Source organism: Larus michahellis, chromosome 1, assembly GCF_964199755.1.
Source record: "Larus michahellis chromosome 1, bLarMic1.1, whole genome shotgun sequence".
NCBI classification, from domain to species: domain Eukaryota; kingdom Metazoa; phylum Chordata; class Aves; order Charadriiformes; family Laridae; genus Larus; species Larus michahellis.
This window is the reverse complement of record NC_133896.1, coordinates 138,765,234-138,790,511: the sequence shown is the minus strand read 5'-3', so window position 1 is coordinate 138,790,511 and position 25,278 is coordinate 138,765,234. Positions and strand designations below refer to the sequence as shown.

General features: G+C 40.1%; 1 protein-coding gene across 2 annotated transcripts in view; it reads right to left on the bottom strand.

Annotated features, from left to right (window-relative positions):
- Positions 1–25,278, bottom strand: part of CTPS2 (CTP synthase 2) — a 78,347-nt gene that overhangs the window by 52,777 nt on the left and 292 nt on the right. The window contains exons 1-12 of one of the 2 annotated variants that reach the window (XM_074605772.1): positions 25,097–25,231; positions 22,380–22,585; positions 19,656–19,826; positions 19,270–19,370; positions 17,308–17,424; positions 15,865–15,948; positions 12,503–12,583; positions 8,505–8,656; positions 8,114–8,246; positions 2,474–2,562; positions 1,305–1,399; positions 391–453 (exon numbers count right to left, since the gene is read on the bottom strand). In XM_074605772.1, coding sequence (XP_074461873.1) covers positions 391–453; positions 1,305–1,399; positions 2,474–2,562; positions 8,114–8,246; positions 8,505–8,656; positions 12,503–12,583; positions 15,865–15,948; positions 17,308–17,424; positions 19,270–19,370; positions 19,656–19,826; positions 22,380–22,545 — 1,252 coding nt within the window. In that variant the 5' untranslated portion in view covers positions 22,546–22,585; positions 25,097–25,231. Of the gene's footprint in view, positions 1–390; positions 454–1,304; positions 1,400–2,473; positions 2,563–8,113; positions 8,247–8,504; positions 8,657–12,502; positions 12,584–15,864; positions 15,949–17,307; positions 17,425–19,269; positions 19,371–19,655; positions 19,827–22,379; positions 22,586–25,096; positions 25,232–25,278 lie in introns of those variants that run through there. The other variant, XM_074605762.1, reaches the window with a different exon arrangement.

Sequence of the window (25,278 nt, the reverse complement as noted above, 5' to 3'; positions counted from 1 at the left end):
ATTCATTGGTGAGCTAAATCGCTTCATACTACTACTGCAACGGCTATGGTTTGGCTACTACAATTAATGAAAGCAAGTGTGAAAACCACTTCTTGCTTTTTACTCCTCACCACCTGCATGCTCCAGAAAGAGATGACAGAGGTGAACTGTAGGCACACTTTCTCCTATGCTGCTTAGATCAAGAAGCAAGTTTCAAGCAATCTGCATAATAAGAGTTCCTACTCCTTTGTACAAAAAGGTAGCACAGGGTGCTTAGCTGAAAATGATCATGTTGCAAGTACCTAATGATTATAGGCTCTATATAATAGTTCTAATAATAGATACACATTTCACATGTAGAATAAAATTTCTTCTAAGCAAATCATATTCACACAGTCATACTGAGCTTACCTTTCCAATTCAAACAGTTTCTTGCAAATTCCACAACTGCTAATTGCATTCCCAGGCAAACTCCTAGGAGAGAAAACAAACCCCCCAGAATTTAACAGGACAAAGAGCGGCACTGACAAAGTACTTGCTGTTCTGTCTTAAACTTGACTGCTTAGAAATCTTGGTACCCAGTGTATATACACAGACTTACGAAAAACATAAACCAAAAATGGCTAATGTAAACCAAAAACTCACTCTTCAAACTTGGCACACTGTAAGTACATGTGACACAATTATGTGCTTTAAGCCCTTTCAAAAAATTTTTTTCCTGCCATCTATTTTACCAATAAAAAATAAAGACAAACAGAAGCTGAAAACCTATGTATCCAGATGCAAATTTTGCTTTGGCAACTAGTCACAGTAGTCACTTATAAAATTGTAGGAAATGGGAAGTAAGAACCAAAGCTTTGGAGGCACTTAAACAAACAGCACTTAGCTTGTAGGCCAGATGGCATCTTTAGATTTTGCCATAATAAAATATACCAGTAAATCAACAAAAATTATTTAATATAGTAAATGTGTCCAAAGACACCTATGTTCTCTACACACTGATTAGTATCTATAATGATCCTGATTTAATTACAATGTAAAGCAAAGACTCTCACATAAAATGTGAATATAGCAAATAAAACCTTTGAAGTAGGGACAGTCTTTTTCTTCCTTCCTTATACAGCAGATGTAGTACATGACTATGACCCTGGACATTATTTACAAGGCAAATATTCACAACAGCATAGGTACTCCCCTAAGAAAAGATCCTTCCCTAGTGTGTGCTCTTTGTGGTTTTTTTTTTTAAATCAAATCAATTAGCTTGCTTTTATTTAGCTTGCTATGCACCTCCAAACCACAATAATTTCTGACTCTAAGGATCTTACCAAGAAAAGGTTTTTTCTTTGTCCTTGCCCAGGAGATAGCTTGGAGTTTGCCTTCTGTTCCCCTAATTCCAAACCCTCCTGGGACCAGAATGCCACTGTAATGACAGCCATATATAAAGCAACCAACAGTTAGAATCAAACCAGCAAAGGAAGTCCATACAAATTGAAGAAAGACATTTTAGGTTATAACAAAGCAAGCCCAATGCACAAAAGGCATGTTTTGTATGGCCATTCAGGAAACACATAATTTAACTCTAAATTTGGAGATTTGTCTCATCTAGAATCATAGAATTGTTAGGGTTGGAAGGGACCTTAAAGATCATCTAGTCCCAACCCCCCTGCCATGGGCAGGGACACCTCCCACTAGACCAGGTTGCCCAGAGCCCCATCCAGCCTGGCCTTGAAAACTTCCAGGGATGGGGCTTCCACCACCTCTCTGGGCAACCTGTTCCAGTGTCTCACCACCCTCATGGTGAAGAACTTATTCCTAATGTCCAGTCTGAATCGACCCATCTCTAGTTTTAATCCATTCCCTCTAGTCCTACCATTACCCAACATCCTAAAAAGTCCCTCACCTACCCACCACGATTCTTATCTGACCAACCTCATGCTTCACAGTGAAATTCCTACTGCTTAAATACGTATTGCTTAAATAAACTAGCTAAATATCCACTACTCTAGGATCGTAACACAGAAAACTTTATGTCTACTAAGTAATACTGAAGAAATGAATGCATTTTGACAACAAACATCCTCTTATAAATACAAAATCCTGCCAATGATTCTTAAGAGACATTTGCAGAGTGTCACCAGCATTTATTAAGCTTTTGTCTAACTACCTTTCACTATGATGCATGTTGACAAAGAAAAATCTTTGACAACTGACCTGCACTGTAAAGAAAGCCTCGCTATCAAAAAAAACCCAAACCCAAAACAAACCAAACAAACAACTGCAACCTGTCTAAAGAGATTAAAGCAGAGTTTGAGGATATAGGTTGATACTATAATTTGCTAGGTCTGAAGCTTGTCGCGCACCATGTACATCTATCCCTTTATGTAAGTAACGGAAGTTTGGATACACTGAGAAATGATTTACCAAAGCATTTTTCATCACATGAAATAAATATCACAGAATGCATTTGGGATACAGAATACCCAATGCCACTTACTCTGCTTTGCACAGTTTCTGCCATGCCTGGTGATACTTCACTGAGTTCTCCGCTTCTGTAGAACGTTCAAGTTCTGTTGAATCTATATACTAATAAAAAGATATGCATAAAATAGTCATTTCTTCCACAGAAAGAGCAGCATACACTATATAACCAACTTTTTAATAGCACTAAGACAAACCTATTAGAGTTTTCAGTGAATTTCCCAATAAACCCATAACAACATCACCGAAGACCCAGTATTTGCTCTGAAACCCCAGTGCCTGCCCTAGTTGCAGTAACGCGCGCCCCTCCCTTTGCGCATAGCTCTGAAGCTCTGTCTGCACCTCCAGTCCTCATTTTGCTACCTTCCAGGTAATGCTCCATAGCTGCGTACCCAGATTTTCTTCCTGTGGAAATCAGAGCACCAATCAAGGGGTGGTGCTGACCTTATCTCATCCAAATGATACGCAGCCAGGGTGTTAACTTTCCTAGCTTTTGCATGCCACAGTTTATCTAATCTTATCACAGACTGGATAAACCTGCATTGTCTAGCCTGTGAGAAAGGCATTCCTGGGGACTGACGTGAAAGCACCAGCTGTAGAGGGAGAAGCAGACTCATTATCTATGTATTATTACTAGAAATACTGCATTAGAAACTCTACTGTCATTAATAAGCATGGCTCCTGAGGTACCACTAGAGCAAATGAGTGAGGTGGCTATGTACGGCACTCGGGACACAAAAGATCAGAGTCTGATTCTTGGTTTTGCCAGTCTTTTTCTCAGAGTAACATAAAATAGCGTCCTGCTGTAGAGTCCATACCCCATAAAAACGAGATCACCTGAAATGACACAACTCATTTATGTACAGAGAAACGAAACCATCAAGAAGATTGCTGAAAGTTTTCCAGATAGGATTGCATTCTAGCAAGCATTTTCTACTTTTTCCACACTCCAGAAGGCATCAAAAATACAACATAAAAATAACTACTCGTGACTACTAAAAGCACACTTTATCATGCTGGGAGGTTGGAGAGAGAAACTAATTACAGTTGAAGTTAATTGTGGTTTCCTTGCCAAACATGTTGAGCCAGCACATTTATCACTTCAAGCAGCACCAACATTTCACAATTCAGAGATGTGGATGCTAGGTTATGAGCTGGATGCCACATACAATATTAAGCAGTTCCTTCAGAACATGGGATTATACGGAGAGCCTTTGGACAAAAACACTAAAAAGGAGGTTAGCACATGCAGGTAAGTACAGTAGGAGCCCTTGTCTGTTAACATTTCAGCACCGTGCTGGAACTCCAGCAGTCATCAATTCACTTGCTCATTAATGCAAAAGCTCCACCGAACTCAAGACTGGCTGCACACAAAGCTAACCACGTATTTGCAAACCTGGTGCCTTTCACTTTTTTGCTAAAAGCAAAGTTATTTTACACATCATAAAATTTACCCACTATGTAGCTGCCTGTATAAAACACTATTTAAAGTGACAGAGTCATGTAGGTCAGAAAGGGCCCTGGGAGGTCTTGGGAGGTACCTAGAGATACTTTTTAGCAGTGAACGCAATATATAAGTTCTTCAGTATGTAGGAAAATATTTCCTCTTATTAAACATGAAGTTATTTTGTTTTCTTGAGTGGTTCCCTAGCTGTTTTACATGATTGGTAGCAACCAGTTCTTTGTCTCTATACTATTGAACATTCAGCATATCTTACAGAGGACAAGAGTAGAAGGACACTAAGATAAGCAGTTTCTGGGTTTTTTGCTTTTCTCTTGATAGGAACTGCCTCTTCCCCCTCTCCAGAGACTAAATCAACCCACTTCTCTCAGTAAAGAAGCCCTACAGAAAAAACAGTTCAGATTTGCTTTTGTTTGTGCATCTCTGCATGTCTTCCCTACTTGAAAAGGTTCTGGGATGAAATCAACAATGAGAAGCAAAACATGAAGGATTTGCAGCTGACTGATGTGCCTGACAAGCAGCAGAACGATACTGTGAGAAAACAACAGGGTGATTTCAGAGCCCACAACAGCACAAGCCACAGTGAAAAGTACATTCTACGCCATCACAAGCTGCTGCAACTACTGCACCATCTGAATAGTTCATCAGAACCAAGCAGCGATGGGAGGGTGCAAAACATAATTGGTTATCTTGGTACAGGGCTAGTCACCTCCTTCACCAAGTCACTGGAAAGAAAACACCTGAGGCAATAAATTCCTGGTGACCTGTGTTCTCAACCAAACATTAGTATGTTACCAGGTTTTTGATGTAAGAAATTCCTTCTTTAGTACTCGGTGTTCATGGTTTAGGGAATTCACCATCTTCTCCCAGAAGATATTTAAAATATCACTGTGTATTGGGTCTGGCTGAGATGGAGTTAATTTTTCTCATAGCAGCCCTCATAGTGCTGAGCTTTGTATTGGTAACTAGAAAGGTGTTGATAACACACCAGTGTTTTGGCTACTGCTCAGCAGCACCAAGACTGCCTCTCCAACATTGACTACTCCCACACCCAGTAGGCTGAGGGTGGGCAACATCTTAGGAGGGGACATAGCCAGGACAGCTGAGCCAACCTGACCAAAGGGATATTCCATACCATATGATATCTCTCAGCAATAAAAGCTAAGGGAAGGAGGGTATGTGTGTGGGGGGGGGTGCATTCATTATTATGACATTTGTCTTCTAGAGTAACCACTACATGCAGTGAAGCCCTGCTTCCCAGGAAGTGTCTGGATAGCGTCTGCTGATGAGAAATAGAGAATAAATATTTGATTTTCCTTCACTTCCATGCACAGCCTTTGCTTTTGCATTATTAAACTGCCTTTATCTTGACCCATGAGTATTTTTACATCTTGTTTTCTCCCCGCCCTGTCCTGCTGAGGAGGGGAGTGATAGAGCAGCTTGGTGGGCACCTTGTGTCCAGCCAACGTCAACTCACCACAGTCCTTTTTGGCGCCTAACATAGGGCACGAGGAATTCAAGATAAGGATGGTAATTTGGAGAGGTAATGGGCAAAACATGGACTGAATTTTGTTAGGGAGTGAAGAGAGGAATGATTGTGGGGAATTTCTGTTGTAATTGCAGTGAAGGGATGAGGGGTGGATTGTATGTAAATCGTCCACTTTCATTCAGTGTTGTGATGATGTTGTTTTGATTGTGGTGTGCGGAATTCTTTTTTTTTGATGTGAGTGAAGATTGTGTGATGAATGTGGATTTTAATGATAATTCTTAAATATGTGATTTACAGAGGCGAGGGGTGGAGTGCATTGGGTTTGTATGGCAAGGTTTTGATAGTGGGGGGGCTACAGGGGTGGCTTCTGTGAGAAGCTGCTAGAAGCTTGCCCTATGTCTGACAGAGCCAACACCAACTGGCTCCAAGACGGACCCACCGCTGGCCAAAGCTGAGCCTATCAGCGACACTGGTAGCAGCTCTGTGATAAAATATTTAAGAGGAAAAAAAAACCTGTTGCGGAACGGCAGCCAGGAGAGAGGAGTGAGAATGTGTGAGAGAAACAGCCCTGCAGACACCGAGGTCAGTGAAGAAGGTGGAGGAGGTGCTCCAGGCCCAGAGCAGAGCACTGCAGCCCGTGGTGAAGACCATGGTGAGGCAGGCTGTTCCCCTGCAGCCCGTAGAGGTCCATGGTAGAGCAGATAACCACCTGCACCCCATGGAAGACCCCATGCAGAGCCGGTGGATGCACCCAAAGGAGGCTGTGACCCCATAGAGAGCCTGTGCCTGGAGCAGGCTCCCGGCAAGACCTGTGGACCCATGGAGAGAGGAGCCCACGCTAGAGCAGGTTTGCTGGCAGGACTTGTGACCCTGCGGGGGACCCACGCTGGTGCAGCTTGTTCCTGAAGGACTGCACCCTGTGGAAGAGACCCACGCTGGAGCAGCTCATGAAGAACTGCAGCGTGTGGGAAGGACCCACATTGGAGAAGTTCATGGAGGACTGCCTCCCATGGGAGGGACCCCATGCTGGAGCAGGGGAAGAGTGTGGGGAGTCCTCCCTCTGAGGAGGAAGGAACAGCAGAGACAATGTGTGATGAATTGACCACAACCCCCATTCCCCATCCCCCTGCACTGCTCAAGGGAAGGAGGCAGAGAAAATCATGAGTGTGACTGAGCCCGGGAAGAAGGAAGGGATGGGGGAAGGTCTTTTTAAGATTTGGGTTTATTTCTCATTACTGTACTCTCATTTGATCGGCAGTAAATTAAGTTAATTTCACCATGTCAAGTCTGTTTTGCCTGTAACTGTCATTGGCGAGTGATCTTTCCCTGTCCTTATTTCAACCCAAGAGCCTTTTGTTATATTTTCCCTCTCCTGCCCAGCTGAGAAGGGGGAGCGATAGAGCAGCTTGGTGAGCACCTGGTGTCCAGTCAGGGTCAACCCGCCACACACGGTAAACAGGACTCCCATGTATTTATTACTCTGTGCTTCATTAAAAAAGTATATATGCAACCCTGGTTGTTCTAGGTGGTCCCATTGCTTCTTTCTGGGGTAGACAGACTGAAGCAACAGAATGGTGGCTATGTCTTTGGCCTGCTGCCTTTAGCAACCTGTTAAGTCACCCTGGACATTAATGACCTTTCTTGTCAAGAAGTGGTTAATTCCAGTGAGAAGCTTTCTAGAGCTGAGTGAAACCAGCCTTCTTTCCTTGCACAAGCACTATCTAAGCAACCCATGCATAGCTTTTGACACACTGAAATTTTCACTCCAGTATCTTCTGGTTTTTATATCATGAAAAAGAGAATGACCAAGAAAGGTCACAGGGTTCAGCAATTTTCAGCGCATAAACACACAAGCTTACTTCAGTCAGAGACAGGCAGAGACCAAAACCTACTGAGTGCAGTACAGCCTGCAACGGACCACTTTGATCAGTTTATCTTATATCATTTAATGAATCGCTCTAAAGCAGCGTGTTGCTGATGATACTTTGTGAACATTTATTACTCTCTTGATACTACATGTTGCTAAAATGTCCTCTGTATCCATTAAGTGATAATAATACACACTTCCACACTGTTCCTCTGCCCCAGGCTTGCCATCCCTAGAAACTGACAGTTCCACCAGTGAGAAAGCTGATTAATAGTTTTTCCCCCTGTAGTTCAACTTTCTATTCTCATTAAAATGAGACAAATTAGATTCCTAGATAGTCCTTTATTTGAGGAACTACTATCTTGGAGAAACTAAGTTCATGGCTTAATTCTGATATCATTGGAATCCTACTGAAAATAAATTGGATGGGTCTCAGAATATTAACTGAAATGAAGAGCAACAGCTTCTGGCACCAGATTTTAAAAAGAAAGTAAACTGCTTTCCAATTTACCTATTTTCTCCTGTCTTTAAGCACGATAAGCAATCTCATAAGAACAAGTGAAACCTACCTTTGATAGTAAATATAAATTTGCAGGTAAAGTCTGCCTTTGCGTCAGATTCTGTTTTGGGTAATTGCAGCATTTCTTTCAGATAAGTTTAGTTCCAAATAAAATAAATAAATCTGTAAAAGCTGCTTTAAAAAAATGAGATGACAGTCTGTATTTATCTGCATGATTCATTTTCTAATTTCCACATGAATTAAAACTGCCTCGCATGACAGAAACTAGTAGAATATATTCAAAATATTCCTGAAAGCAAAATCCAGAAACATCCTCACCATTAAATCCAGTTTGTGATTAATTGCCAGCGCAGAGTGTTCCAGAGCCTTGAAGACAGATGCATAGCAATCACTTAGTTTTGTGTACTTGCCAACGAGAGCTATGGAACACACCTTCAACAGCCTTTCGTATCTGACAAAAACAAGGTTTTTGATTATTACACCAATTTTCACAAAGAAAACATTTTAACAGTGTTTGCTTTTTCTTTAACTTAACTTGACAAAACATGCTCTAAAATCTCAAAGCTGACAATGTTTTTAAATCCAGACCATTCCCAAGTGTTGATCAGCAGCATGCTACTGAACCCAGTCCAGTTTGGTGACTTCACAGCAGCTAAAAACCTACATTGAATTAAAACACTTCTAGAAAAAGCAGTGGGAGTTAGAATACCTGTCAGCCATTTTCTTCCATTTCATTAGAAGATTGCTTGGCTGGTCATCAATAGGCAAATTCAACCTCTGTTTAAAATACTTAATGATGCCTTGCTCCTCCAACAGGATTGGTACTCGGTAAGTGGAAGAAACATCATGGATAAATATCACCTAACAAAAAAAAGCATAATGTAAAAGGCTTACCTAAATATTTTTCATAGGAAATATACATTCTATTTTTAGTATACTACATGCGTTTTTTATTCAACATACATTCTAATTTTTAAATACTTCTATTTTGAATAAGCAGGGTAGCAAAGCCCATATTTAAGGCTCCACTAAATCTACAAGGAAGAAGATACCCAAAAGGTAAAAATGGGCTTCGCTTCTACATCACACAATCATGCAAAAATAGCTCATCAAGCCTATCAACACATCAGTTTTAATACAAACATCTGGCCCCAAAAGCAGTCATGCTTGCTAACACTTCTTTCTCCTCACAAACTTGAAGAATATTAATTGGGAAAGAAAGAACACAAACGGAATCTAACAAAACAGACCCAATTGGGTTCTGATAAAGTCTCCTGAAGGAATTTTCTTAGTGAATTAGGTTATGTAATTAATTAATGAGCATAGTCCATTCAAGGACCATTTAGTTAAGAACACATTTATAATCTGCATCCAAGCTGCTGGCAGTTAAGTTCACTGCACTTGGCTTACATGAGACTGCAGAGTTCAGAAACCTGAGCACAAGCATTCTCTTCCCTGATACACGAGAAGTAAAGGATACTCGCTTAGTTATCCTTGAGTTACTTCTGTTCATCACCTAAGTATGTACACATGCGTGCTGCCCCATGCCTCTCTGCATGCCCATTCAACAGCAAAAATAGGGTAACCACAGCCCTCCTACAGTAGGAATAAGGCTTACCCACCTGTTCTTTCAAACTTGGCTACTACCATCCTAAGGATATAGCATTAAGAAAGAATCACCAGCTGCTCTAGGTTACAGCCGTGCTGACCATGGACACAGTTATAATCCTGAAATAAGCTGAAGACACTGCTTTTGTTTTGGTGGTAAATACACTGAAGTGAGGAGGGTGGACTCACTTGATAAAAGCGAATTAAAAAAAAAATCCACTTAAAGGAAGTCTGTGGACAAAACAGCATGTGGTCTTCATGGACTAGTTGTGACAGTCCTGGAAACCATTTCCAGGCACATAAAAGACAAGAAAATCATCAGGAGTAGTCAGCATGGATTCACCAAAGGGAGGTCCATACTTGACCAACTCAATAAACTTCTATGATGAAGTGACTGGCCTGGCAGATGAAAGAAGAGCAGTGGATGTTGTCTACCTGGACTTCATGAAGTGACACTGTCTCCCGTAAGATCCTCATAGACAACCTGTTCACGTATGGGCAGGATGAGCAGACAGTGAGGAAAACTAGAGGAATCGCCAGGCCTAGAGGGTGATGATGAGCAGCACAAAGTCTAGCTGAAAGCCAGTAACTGGCAGAGTACCCCAGGGGTCAGTACTGGGCCCAGTCCTGTTTAACATCTTAACTAATAATGTGGATGATGGGGGAGAACATACCTTTAGCCAGTTTTCAGACGCCACCAAAGTGGCAGGAGTGGCTGATATGCCAGAGGATCATGCTGCCACCACGAGAAATGGTCTGACGGGAACCTCATGAACAAGAAGTGCAAAGTCCTGCACCTGGGGAGGAACAACCCCACACACCAATATATGCTGGAGGCCACCCAGCTGGAAAGCAGCTTGGCAGAAAAGGACCTGGGTGTCCTGTTGGACACCAAGTTAAACATGAGCCAAGCAAGGGTATCCTGGACTGCATTAGGAGGGGTGTTGCCAGCAAGTCAAGGGAGGTGATCCTTACCCTCTACCCAGCACCAGTGAGGCCACACCTGGAATACTGAGTCCAGTTCTGGACTCCCCAGTACAAGAAAGACATGGACATATTGGAAACAGTCCATGGCCCACAAAGGGCCATGAAGATGATTAAGGGACTGGAACATCTCTCCTATGAGTAAAAGCTGAGAGAGATGGGACTGTTCAGCTTGGAGAAGGCTCGGGGGTGGAAAAATCTCATCAATGTATAGAAATACCTGAGAGAAGGGTGCAAAGAAGATGGAGACAGGATCTCTTCAGTGGTGCCCAGGGACAGGACAAGCGGCAACAAGCACAAACTGTTCCTCTGAACATCAGAAACCACCTTTTCACTGTGAAGGTGACCAAGCCCAGGCACAGGCTGCCCAGGGAGGTTGTGGAGTCTCCATCTTTGGAGATATTCAAAAGCTGCCTGAATAATTGCCCTGGGCAAGTGGCTCTAGGTGGCCCTGCCTGAGCAGGGCGGTTGAACCAGATGACCCCCCTTCAAATGTCAACTATTCTGTGATTCTATGACAGCAAATAAATGGGAAAGGTGGACTGAAAAGATTGACCTCCTCAAGACCGTAAACCACCATTCTAGACACAAAACCTGTAGCTTCTTCTCTACTGGGACTGCACATAACTCCAGGAAGAAGACTGATGATGCCTCTAATCCTTCAGTTCACAACAAATCCAGGATCATTCTAGGGAATATATAGACATGTGGCCAGTGTCTTCCGAAATCCAGAAGTGCTTCATTAATTTTAAGACACACAGGAGACTTAAGAATGGCTTTGCGGAATTCTGATTAATAGAGTTACAAAAAGGAAATAAAAATAAGAAATAAGGCTGCAACACAGTATGGCACCTTGCAACATCCCAGTTCAGTCCACTGGGTCTAACCACCTATATTATGCAACATACACCTATATTACACAATGCAGTGCTGTGAACAGACATTTGAGCTAGCCAGAAGAGCACAAGAAGAGTGCAGCACTCTGCCCGGGATCATATACTCAGCTTCTCATGAAAGCTATGACTGGTACAACTATTGAGCTTCTACTCTAAAAGGTAGAACTTTGGAAAAAAAAAACAAAAAACAACAGTGCCATGAAGACAGCTCCCTCCCTGCCAGGGAGCTCTTGGGGAAGTTCAGTTACACGTAGGACTCTTGGTCCAGTTAAGACTGGCGTAATAACTGCAGCTGGAATCTGAGTATGTACATGTTTACACGTGGCCTGATACTGCCAGAAAAGCACAAACCATTTTCATTTGATTGAACTTCCAGTTGTTTCTCTCTGGCTGGAGAGGAACCACAAAGGTTTTTCCAGAAGCTAGCTCAAGGGTGTTGTCTTCCACGGATAGCAAGATGGAAGCAAGGGGGGGAAGTAATGGCCACACGGCCCTCTATGTCCTCGTCGGGAATCTTACTATAAAAAGCTTTTCCTTACACACTGCAGAGAGAGAGGTCAACAGTGACACGTATTTGAAATATAACATAACTGTTGGCATCTATTATCCCTTTAATATCATCCATTACATTGAAGAGTGAAATGCTCTCACTTGCGAAATATATTAAAGAACATTTGATTTATCAAAATTAGTATTCGAATAGCAATTAATCACAGAAACTATTAAGGCCAAAAATCACATGTGAATTATAAAAGGATATATAACTACACAGTAGATGTTCTAAACACGTTAAAGGGCATGAATAGCCTATTACATACTATCACAGTAAGAGTGTTCATGTGGCTGTAATGATCTATGGACATAAGCAAAACCCCTAGCTTTAACCACACCGTGTTCACCCATTATTATAACCATCTGAGATGATTTATGGACAATAATCAACCACAGATTGAAACTGCACAGTTTTCTCAACTATGTATCGCAATTAACCATGCACTCAAAATCTATTCTTTTTGTTAATGACCATTTCACATAAAATTTGACATATAAGCTCCCAATATTTTTAAAGTGTTATAGTGTACACTACAGCAAGATAGAAATTGTAAAAACAATTACATATTAATGAAACTGTCTGAACTTGAAAACAGAAATGCTCAGAAATATTTGTATGCTTTCCCACGTGTTTAAATAATGACAAATAAAATACTGAAGTACTGACCTGCTCGGGCTCCACATGGCAAAACATGGAAATCTTTTCCTTCACTGCCATTTCTATAGGTTTTGCACTTCTGCAGACAATCTGTCATAACAGAAGGAAAAATCTTAAATGTTTACTAGGCAAACCAATAGAAAATCCTCAATACTGTTCATGGAGAAGGCACAAACAAATGTGCCTTTTTTTTTTCCTTTTTCCCCTCTTTTGGAGTTCTACAACATATCAGAGCTCACAAATATCTGCTAGCAAGGCAGAAGTAAATCAGTCACCTGCCTGTACTGACCCACTTTTATTAATCTTTCTTTGGCATTCTCTGCAATACTGCTTCCTCATGTTCTCCTTTGTAATACTCTTCACCTAAAGCCTAGCACCTCTGTAAGTACAAATGATATGATGAATCAAAAGAAATACTGTGATCTTATCAGCTAAATTTAGAGCAGTAATACTTGGCTTATATGCATGTTTTCTACTATTTCAGTACTTCAGCACTTCTTAATTTGCACGTCACGATAAAAAGGAGGAGCCTGAAGATGAGAAAACTATTTCATAATTTTGTGGAATTTTCCTGGTGCAATTATTCTGATATTATTTTGCTGACACATGTAAAACTTGGTAATTGTAGAAAATATTGATAATTTTTACCAATAAAGAAAATAAGCCCCTGATTTGGTGTTTATTGGAAGGGGTTTTTTTTGCATCATGTAACTTCAGGCAACTAGCTCAAAATGCAGAACTGCTCTATCAACGTGCCTATTGATTACTCAGTCTACTATCTTCAGTTATTTTGAATCCTGAATGTATAACATGAAGTGGGATGATCCTGATAAAAGATTGATGAATTCTTTCCCATCTGTCTAGCAAATGCAACTACTTTATGCATTAAGACCTTTTTTGTTCAGAAACATGTAGCTGATCTTTGATCACCTTGCTAGAATGTAGTTTAGCTACACTGATATTGATGAAGATTAATTAACTTCCCCTACCCTTGCAAGAAATTCTAGAAAGAGAAAAACAATGCCAAGTATAAGGGAAAATTAGTGCATATTCTAATAATAAAAATAGAATTATGAAACAATTTGTACATTCTATTCAATTAAGCACAACTTATATTTAAAAATTGGGTACTGTTTGAAGACGTAATTCATAAACCTTGACAGTATAAGCACATGATTAAATCCACTTTGAAATCTATCATCCATCTTGCCGAGACAAATTTAAAGGTAATGGAGTCACAGAAATCAAAAACATCAGAGTCAGCATGAAAATACGATGCTACAGTAACAGTGGCAGAGATGCATCTCAAAAAACCCAATACAAAGAAACAATTCAATCGAACAGGACAGCACTGACGAGCATATAATCAGATTTCAAAATGCTGTAACAGAGGCCATTAAATCTGCAGATACGGTGTATTCATTAAGCGCTTAGAACACCCCATGGAGAACAGAAAAGCTCTCGCACATACACAGCTGAGACTGGCCCAGCACGCCGCCTCGGGGAAGCCTGGGACCAGACAGCGAGGCAGCAGGTATTAAGCACAGGTCCAGCCAAGTTTAGATGGGGCAGCCTGGCAGCACAGCTTATGAAGGAAGCCCTCCTGACTGCTCTTCTAGGAGCTTCCCCATGTGTTGATTTGGCCCTGGGCCCCTGCCCAAGAGAGGAACCATTTAGAGATTTTTCTTGAAGCAGTGCCCAAGCAACTTTACAACAGCGCCAAGAGGCTTTGCTCAGAGTATAATCTCTCTGTGCTTTAGTGGTCAACAGCAGCAGTTGGGGGGGGGGGGGGGGGGGGGGGGAAGAAAAAAAAGAGAAAAAAAAAAAAGATACTGTGCTTCTGGCAGTCCCAGAACTGCCCCAGGCAAGAACTCAAGATGTGAGAAAGTGACTAGATTAGTCTGTTTTCCATTTATTACACACACACACTTAACAGGCTTTTAAAAATTAATGGCGGGGGAGGGGAGGAGTGTCAGGCACTGGCAATTATCTTAAAGGCCTTCAAAAATCACATGCAACTTTCAATATGCAATTAGCATCTCAAGAGGGATTTTGAAATTTAGGCCCTGAAGCTTGGAACATACAGCAGCACTGCGCTAATAAAAGTCTTTCCCTCCACAAACTGATTATCGTTAGCAGGTCACAAGAATTTGAAGCAACCTAACACATCCTTCACACATCCTATTTATAAAGCCACTAGTTTGTAGCTATAAACATGCTTTTTAATATATATGTAAAATGCAAGAGTTCAAAAAAATCAGGAAGAAACACAACATACGATTGAGTTGTGTGACTGTCCTTTTGCAAATAATTTTTCCTTTTTGAGGATATAAATATTATACAGAAGCAGTGACTATTCTCACTGCTCTTTCATTTCTGAGAAGGGTTAGGAAGCTTTTTCTCCCAGTGGACTTTATAGGAATGGAAACGGCTCAACAGCTTCCAGAATCAGCTATGGAAAATATTGACTTAACAAGCAGCCTCACACAAAAGAGCAAAAACACCATTTTCTGTTCCTGAAGCAGGCCTAGAAACAGAATGTGTTTTCAGCTGCACCAGCTGCAGCTCAGGAAGATATGAAGCATAAATTTAAACTGGGATTGTACTGGTATTTGAAGCTGTGCTGCCCTGGCTTAACTGCTATCAACACTTGACCAAGCAGGTTAACATCTGCAGTGGCAGACAGGTACCACAACAGGGAGCTGCAATCTACTTATGTCTCCTCTCTGCTCCCATGAAGTGGTGCCAGGGAGGCAAACGCTGCATCCACATAAGCACATACTCATTACCAGGGCACTGGGGAGAGAGAATGGAAGGAGCTGAGCATTTGTCATCATTTGCCAATTGGCACAAGGTGAAACTTGCTGGCTTTAGGTTCACTATACTATGCAGTTCAAGTCCAACACAAGAAAGAGATTGAGGAACCTTACTCTGAAGATTCACCCACATGTTTTATATTTCCAAACAGGAGTATTTTTAAAGGCTGTGCTTCAAAGGAAGGATTGTTTCTTTTTAATGACGCATAAAAAGAAATTTGTGAGAATGTTAGAAGCCAGAAGCATTCTAGGTCTTCCCACAAAGTGAACTGAGACTAGATTATTTTTAGCAGTGCAGAATGATTCTTCTGCAAAGATCCCTTCAGAAGAAGAGCATAGCTACAGTCCCAAGATATTGCATGGAGTTAGTTGAATTAAGCTAACTTAGAGTAAATTTGAGTAATTTGATTTCTTGTGGCTTTAGTGAAGCAGTGCAGCATGCATGTTGCATATCTTCTAAAATTCTTGACTCTCATGGGAGACTAAGGCTTATACTTTGAACACAGGTTCACTAGTCGATGATGTCTAAATAAAAATCTGCATTTATTGACTCACCAAGTCTGGAGACAAGCCTAGACCCCTCAATGCTCGAACACTGTTCTGTGTTGGTTTTGTCTTCTGTTCACCAGTGGCATTAGGCTGGAAAGACATATTTTGAAAGCTCAAATTGCAATTAAAATCTACAAACAGAGCAATTACAGGTTAATGGAGAAAACTCATTGCAAGTAATAATGCTTGCAAGAAGCAAGCATATCCAAAAAGAGACACAATATGCCAGAAACAGAAATGGCACCGCTATTACTACATATATAAGAAGTTCTGTGAAGAAACCACACAGCCCTAACTCTGGTCAGTTTATTTTGGTTTTTTTCTTACACAGGAAAAGTTTCAATATAATTGACTCAGGCAGGAGAAGAATATTCCAAAAGCTGGATTTTCCTAATAAAAGGAGAATGTCCAACATAGCACAAAGCCTTCAGTGACTGTCCTTGAAAATAATCAGATGTAGTGAATAATTCTGTTCTCAAATACACAAAATTAACCCCACCGATTGCTGATTGATTTTCTAATCCATAGCTGCAGTGGTTAATAATTCTGTTTTTAATCTATACAAGGTGCAGTTATATCATCATTACCAACCTTTGCTTACCAGAATTTCCCCAATGAATACTTACCTCTTAAAATAATAAGAAAACCTCTTTGTGAAGTAGAATCTAAAGTCTGAATGGAAAAATACTTTTAGCCCTGTACAAAAAATTGTTATTGACTGGAAGACCACTGCACACCGCGGAGTAAGTGAACCCTAGCGTTCACCTGCGGATGCCCAGGCCTGTGCTGCGCAAATCCCTCGGCCGCAGGACAAGCCCCCCCAGCTCCGTGTACCGGAGGAGCCTGCGGGCAGCTCCCACCTGCCATTACAGGGGCAGCGTGGCCTTGCCTTTACCGAGGGATGCGGCGAGTTCTCCTGAGAACTTCCTTTCTATTTGACATTAAAAATGAGACAGTTGTTTCCTTGTTATAAAATCATCTATTAGCTCAAATGACCGAAAGGGGTGACTCTTCTATGGATGTGGCCCGCTCAGCATTGTGCTGGCCAGGGCCATTCAATGCCACATCACCAGCTGGAGGGACCCAAGGTCCTTTATACTGGTCTCTCCGTACAGTCTTACCTCTAACAAATACAATGCTAAACGATACCTTACGGAATCTTGAGTGCCCTTCTTACTGGGTTCACCTTCCAGTGCAAAGCACAACTATATTTAGCCTTCTAGATAAATTAGCGTTGATAAGGGTTTGGGGTTTTTTGGCAACCTACTATATTAAAACAGATTCTCACATCAATAAATTAATCATCGAGGCCTTTATTTACCCCCATGTGCCTGGGTTTCATATCTCTCTCTCTAAAACCCTCCAGCATGAAAGGGTGAATGGGAGAGGTAAACAAATATAAAGCCCAATACAGACTAAAATCTATGTTATTAATTTTTAATAACTTACCTGTGGTACTAGACTAACATGGATATTACAGAAGTTCTCTCTTTTCGCTTTGAACTGAAACTGTCTAAATGCTTCAACAAATGGCATTCCTTCAATATCTCCAATGGTTCCACCCAGCTGAAAAAGAAAGCTTGGATATGTCAGAGAGGCAGAAAGCATAAAAAAAAAAAAAAGAAAAAAAAATATCTCTCTCTTACATACTCAACAAGTTTCCTGAAATTTCTATCTTAAAAAACCCCTGACAATTGAAATTTGCAGGCCTACTCTGCAAAGAACCCTCATCTATTCTGCGCATTTTGTTTCCTGTGGAAAACGTAAAACAATTTTCTAGTTTTGTTATATGCACTTTACACCAAATACATAAACTTCTAAATACATAAACTACTGAATAATACATGCTTTCACACTGCCTTCAAAGTGGTGAAAAAGCAATCAATAGTTAAGCTAATGTGAAGGTTTTCGTACAGAAAAACTTTTATTTTATTGTCTGTCAAATTAATCAACAGTTGTGACCAACAAGATACAGATATTTAGCAACGTTATCATAGCTTTCAAACATCAATAAATGCCATATGGACAACGTGAAATAATATTTCACATTATAAAGGACTTCAAAAATTTATTACCAAACCAAAACCCAAGACTAAGTCCATGATAAAGCTTATTTATAAAGACAGAAACTTGATGTCTTTCAAAGACGCAAAGAGCTGTAGTAGACCAAGCACTGAATAAACCAGCGTTTAGCACATAAGTCTTCTGAACTAGTTGTATTTCACAATGATCTTTCTGTGCCACCAAGTGGTTTTTGACAGAATTGCATATATGTGTTCACCCAGTACCAAAAAAATTTCAGACAACTACATTTGTACGCCGCACACATATTCACTCTATCTCCTTCGTGATTCTGTCATGGAAAAACATTACAATTATCCTTAAAGTCCTGAAGAAAAATATTTTTGTCAGGCAAAAAAAAAACCTTACGTGGAGGAAACAGAAAATTAAGTTTGAAGTTAAAGAACTGATAAGGCCATGACTTATTAATGTTCTTCTGCAAATTCTGTATTTACTGTTTTTACATTTGTTTTAAATGAAATGTTTGACTCTTACTGTGCACATCATAAAAAAGATCTATAGCTATACCAATAAGTGTATTTTAATCAAGGCAAATTCTTCTGTATAAGAAATACTAAGCAATTCCGTGACCTGCGTCACAAGGTTTATCACACTATTGATTACAGCAGTCACTTCTGGCGTTAAATCTATGACATATTTTTCTGTCAGATTCTCAGGTATATTTTTTTTCTGTATTTTCCACTGTAATAGCAATACTAGCAATTACTGACTGCCTTTTCTCCAGTTTTCTCAATAGCCTACTAAGGATGGGTAAAACTCATTATTTCCATTGTGCAGAACATCGGCTGGCTAAGCAATTAACAAAGTTGCCTCCAAAGATCTTAAAAATAACACCAGAAAGTGGGAAACTAGCTTATACAGTGTTTAAATATATTCCTTTAAACATGACCACGAGCAACGAGATGGACATTTGAAGCCATATGGAAAGCTGGAATGTTACAGGCTCTCCTACTGACCATAGGAGACTTCAGGTATTACACAAGTTTTCTCAATACTATTAACAGTATAAAGGTTCAGCCAAATGTCTGTATCTTGGAATAGACACTTCACATTACAGTGACACCGGCTGCTTTAATTTTATAAATTAATAAATTCTTAAGCAGCTCAGTTTCAAAAGTACTCTAGAAGGGATTTAGTCAAGTAAACAGAAGCTGTAGGGATAATGATGCCTATAATTTTCAGAGCAAATCAAAGAACATAAAACGTGTCTTTGCATTGCTGCTCTCCATAAAACTTCAGTCTGACCTTTTTACAGTAAGTAGCAAAGAGAAAGCAAGCTAGTTCTTTGTGCTCACTGCAGATATATATCCTAAAAGGTTCCATACTTGCCTCAATTACGCAAATTTGTGGCTCTTTTCTGTCATCGTCCACCGGAACTTTTGCCTGATTCATTACCCATTCCTGAACTGCATCAGTGATGTGTGGAACAACTACAAGACAAAGCCAAAGAATGCAAGCAGATCTTACTTTAGGCCCATATACCAGGTTTCGCATGCAAAAGGGGGAAAATGAGCAGAAAGTCAAAAGGAAACTACTAGCTCCTTTTTCTATTCCTCTTTTCCTTGAGCCCAGAAGCCCAACATTACAGGAATACGCCCATATCTTTTGGGAAGGAGAAAGGAATACGATGATGCTGCAAGGAGCAGGTTATTCTAGCTGATGACTCTTTTGTGAAGACTGAATGGACTAGTATTCCACAGAATTAAAAATATCACCTTGAACAGTTTTTCCCAGGTAATCACCATGTCTTTCTTTATTAATGACATGCTGATATATCTTTCCAGTGGTGATGTTGTTATCTTTATAGAGATTGATGTCCAAAAATCTCTCATAATTTCCCAAATCTAAATCAACTTCTCCACCATCATTCAGTACAAAAACTTCACCTGAAAAAAGAAAGTGAAAACAGACAGAAAAGCAATAAAATAATCAGAAATTATTACACAGACAGCAGGAATACCACAAACTTATCTTAAAGTTGAATGTTTTTTAAAATGACATAGCACAATGACATGTCAATAAAGAACATGCTGCAACTCAATCTGTGTTGTCATTCTGTGTGACTTAATAATTAATAATTAATCAGACTTAATATCCGAGTCATTACTTTTACATTGAATGCCTATCCCTCAGTCATGTATAGGTTTGCAAATAAATTTAAGTTATATTGCCAAAATATTTAAGCGACTTAAAAATATTTAACAAGCATTTCAACAGCATTATACAATCCTTGATTAGAAGAAACCACTCTCCAGGAATTATAAATCAGTAACAAATAAAATGTTAATTTACACATGGCAGCCCAAAATGATGCTTTTATAAGCATTAACTATTACGCATGTTCAAAGTGTTTCACTATAAATTCATGTTGTTTGGATCTTAATGACTAAGGTTTGAATCAGGAGTAAAGTTATGATGAACATAAATGCTTCTTCAAAAGTCATCACTGTTTGGTTGCTTCATCTTGTATATTTGGTTCACTATGTCCCCAGCGAGGATTATTTTTGACCCTTAAAAATCTAATGAAAATATCCTTCGGGTTCAGACTTTTCTTAGACCTCTAAAGAGTCTCTAAATTCTGAATCTAGTCAACTTCTGAAGGAACTAAAGTTGCTATATCTTGAGGTAAGTCTGAAAGCTCTTCAGAAAAACCATAAAATATTTTGCCATGACCCAATGAATCAACAACTAAACAAGTTACGGGACTAATGCACAATTTAAAAAAAAAAGCAATCCCCCTGAAGGTATAGTGTGGACTATGGAAATATATATCACAACAAGATGCAACAGTCCAATTAATGGTTTAACAAAAACACCACAATGTATACAACAGAATGGAAGATTTACGCCTGATCCTCCTCTGTACTAAGTTGCCATTTAAGCCAACAGACACAGAGTGGAACCATCACTTCTCATAAGCCGGCCTTGGAAGAATAAAAAAAAATACATATTAAAAAAAAAACAACTCTTTAGTTAACTGGAAATCACCAAATTTAATTTTTTTGGCTCAATCATATTTCTGGCAAGCCTCTTTTATTAACACTTTGGCATTCTGACTTGTGTGAATTTCATAGAATCATAGAACAGTTCGGGTTAGAAGGGACCTTAAAGATCACCTGGTTCCAACCCCCCTGCCATGGGCAGGGACACCTCCCACTAGACCAGGCTGCTCAAAGCCTCATCCAGCCTGGCCTTGAACACTTCCAGGGATGGGGCATCCACAGCTTCTCTGGGCAACCTGTTCCAGTGCCTCACCACCCTCACAGAAAAGAATTTCTACTTATTACCCAGCAAGCCAGTGTTTCTTCACAAGCAGTAGCAAACTCTCAAGCGAGGAGGGGAAAAAAAGATCATGTTGGAATTACATGCCATAGTATCCCCTCTGCTCTGTACCTGATCCAGGTGAGGAATACATCCTCACAATCTCAAGTCATCGCAGCAGTCTTACCACAAAAGGTAAAGGCATAACTTCCCTGGTCAACTGCCTAAGTAGCACCAGGTGCACTTCTGAAAATGCAGGACTACTGGATTAATTAAATTTCTCTTTTTGAGAGAGGTTTGATGCACTGTGCTCTTCCTCCAGTTAAAAAGAAAAGTGGTATTTTTTCAGTTCAGGAGATAAACACATTTATCTCCAGTTCAAAAAATTTTGGTCTAGACTAAAAGTAAGCAGACAAAAACAAATAAAAAAAGTTAGAAATGTCTATTGGCTGAAGGTACTTCGGAACTTTGAAAACCATTGCTTTAAATAAATGTACAAGTAACAAGACAGACAGCTGAAGGAACATTCAAAATTATAAATGCACGTCAGACTGTCTTGTAGCTCATCAGCAATGTAGTCAATATAACCAACATAGCTAAGAGAACTAACCAACCAAATATCTACTTTAAAATTATATCACTAGTTGGCTCTCTAAGCTTCACTGATGGTTTTGACTAGATCCTCATTGTCTAAAATGGGAACTTAATCTAACTCTCATGAAGACACACTAGAGACACTGACAACTAACACACAGATAACAGCATTCACGAGTAACCGTTGAGAAGCTAAGTTTCAAAAAAGATTTACAGTCCTATTCATTTTTATTTTTTTTTAAATCAAGTTGAACTGAAGATACCATTGACTGAACAAGGCCTAGAGCTAGGATTTTCCCAACAAAGTGGCACTTTATAGGAAGGAAACATCTACTCATAAAAGTATCTTCAGCAAATGGGCTTCTCCTCTCCTTACTTAGAGCAGACAATGCCATTGAGAACACATAGTACAGGGAAAACTTGTATTGCTAAATACATTATAAAATGACTAATAACTACCATACTGTTGTTTTTCAAAGCGAAAAAAAAAAAAAAAAAAAAACCACAACAAAACCAACCCCAAACCACCACATTACTGTGAATATAAATATTTATGCAAAAGGTAACAGCACTGCCCTCCATACCATGTTCATATGGTGAAAAGGTTCCAGCATCTATGTTTATGTAGGGATCAATTTTGATTGCAGTGACACGTAGACCACATGATTTTAGTATGGTGCCAATGCTGCTTGCAATGATTCCTTTGCCAATGCCTGAGATGACACCACCAGTTACCAGGATGTACTTCATCGGAAAATCAGCACAAGCACACTGATCTCCAGCTGGAAATCTAAAATGACAAAAGATATACATCTGATGAATGCAAATTCATTCCAGGGAAGAACACAGCGTCAGTATGCAAAGAATCTAAGCTGAAACAACCTTCAGAAACAGAAAACAAAATCGCCATTTTGGAATCTGGGAGTAGGATTCGTCTCTCCCAGCTTATACACCAATACGTAAGCTGAGCACCTAAACCCACTTCGCAGTCAGTGGTAAAACAGATACCATTTTGATACACTGCCCTGGGGAGATGCCAAAGAGGCACACTTCATCCAGCCCATTCCCCTCCTGTGACAGGAAAAGTCAGCTAACTTTTAGAACCACAAGTTAGGCAAGATGAATCTCACCCTGGATTCTTTGTAAATTAAAGAAGTTAATCATTTCACACGTATTTTGAGAAGCTAGCTCAAAAATTGTTCATTGCTACATGAGCCAGAACACTCACATTCTCTACCCAGTAGCCTTACCTTCAAAAATAGCGACTGTAGCTTCAAATATCTATTAAAATCAAAATGTTATACCACCCACTCCATTTTTCAGCAGCTTTCACTTCTCCAACTTACAGTGTATAAAGTATTTCACTAAAAGTCTTACAATAACGTACAGATCAACAGAGCATGAGACCAGGAAAGAAAAACTGAACTAAAATGTCCATATTTATATTACAGTACATTACTGATCAAGAGCCTAGAGTCCTTTCTTCACATGCCTACCCGTTCTCCCTCTCCATGTAATTACTGTGAGAGGAAAAAAATCAGAAAAAGAATCACATAGCATTTTTGGACTCCAAGGCAGAGTAAGAGTTGAGGCTGCTCTAGAAAACAAAACAACATTGTATCGGTTTAAGGTTTCAGATTTAGAGAAACACCTGATGTTATGACACACATTAGCATCAGGAATTCAGAAGGGTAACTCTGGACAGAGTAGCTCTGAGAGCCGTGGCATGTGGCCTTCATGTGGCCTTCACTAGACAGTGAAATAAATGATTCTTCACAAGAAGGAACTGCAACTATGAGTACTCACTAACTCTATATGCTGAAGACAGAAACATGAGAGTTAATGAAGATTATGGTGATCAGACAAAACATCGTATTTCACAGTACTCTACAATACTACTAGCATGAGCAACAATGGCTATTCAGATACAGAAACTTCCTCTCTTGAAAATGTCGCTGTTTATAAGAAGCCCGGATAACTAAAATTGAAAAAAAGGGACTTGCTATGAACTAAGGGATTCAAATATACTAAGCAAAGCATATGACCGGGGGGGCTGGGAATAATCTAATAGATGCTAGTATACCTATGCCACCTTGCACTGTGTGAGTATGAATGGTAAGGGATCCAGAACTCTTAAAGGAGAAGACAGGGAGACACTCCCATCCCTTAAAAACTCTGATAATTACTACCCTAATTAAAAATTCTTCATCACCCTTCTTGTTGCTATAATCTGCTGTTCTCACTGACCGCTGTTTATGTTGTCCCTGCAATTCTCCCACTTCACCTGGCTTTCACAGACACGTACATTTTGCCAGCATTTCTCCACCCCTTCTGAAACAGGATGATGTTGTGTGTATCTCATCCATAACTGCATTCACATTACATTCAGGCAGCTGTGGAAGCTAATCAATGGAATAATTTTTGAACAACGACAATGCGGCTCACCACAGAGCAAAAATTCTAGGGTCAAGAAAATCTTTCCTTACTTAAGTACCTAATTCGTTCAAAACAACATGCAACAAGACCTGATCTAAAAGCACTCAGGATAAATCAAAGCAGTATGGTTCCTCAAACGTTGGCAGTAAGCAGCAGCTTGTGGACAAACATTGTACCTCTTCCCCTCAAAATACTGAAGTAACATAAATAAGGCCTGGATCTTCAGGAGGAGAGTTCAAGGATCTAACAATGCTTGTTATCAATGCTCTTATGATCGATCACAAGAATTAATAACCTATTATTTCCTTGTTAATGTAGACAAAAGGAAGACCACAACCATCAAAAGGATTTAAATCAGGAGAAAAGGATCATCAGGAATTAACTTTTCCCTGCTATTTAATTTTAACACGTAACTTCTTTTTTTTTTAATGGCATAGATTTCAAGATTTGGAGCCTACCTCCTCTTTCAGACTCTTCCTTCCTAAATCAGCTAATGCAGTTGTCAACATTAACACTTCATAATCATCTAAGCCATTTTCAAAGCTACTTCCACAAAAAGAAGGGGGGTGGGAGGAATTAATTCAACAGGTATAAATCTTGAATATATGCCACTTTAAAACTTTTAAATCCTGTCACCTTGCTTAGAGGAACCAAGAGGAAAAAGCAAGAACAGCGATTCCCCAGCAGCTTAAGGAAACACGCTGTTTACTTGCAATAGAAACAACTCCAGGTGGTTTGGGCAGTCACTTGTAAAAGGAGAAGGAAATAAGGGAGAGGGGAAAGCAAAAAGAGAATACTGGAAGCAAACATTGCGCTGGGAACTGGCAATCAGCACAGGCCGGGAGGAAGAGGAATTGTTCCGTACAGCCTTATCAACCGCAGCTGTCTCTCTTCAGCGGGGATTTCGGAGCCCTCCACCCCAAACGCGCTGCGCTCCAGCCAGCAGCAAGCCGAGCCCAGGAGAGGGGCTGTCCCTGCCTGGCCCGGCCGTCCAGGCGGCCACCACCTCAGGAGCAGGGCGGCGGGGCGAGAAGGGCCGCCAGCCGC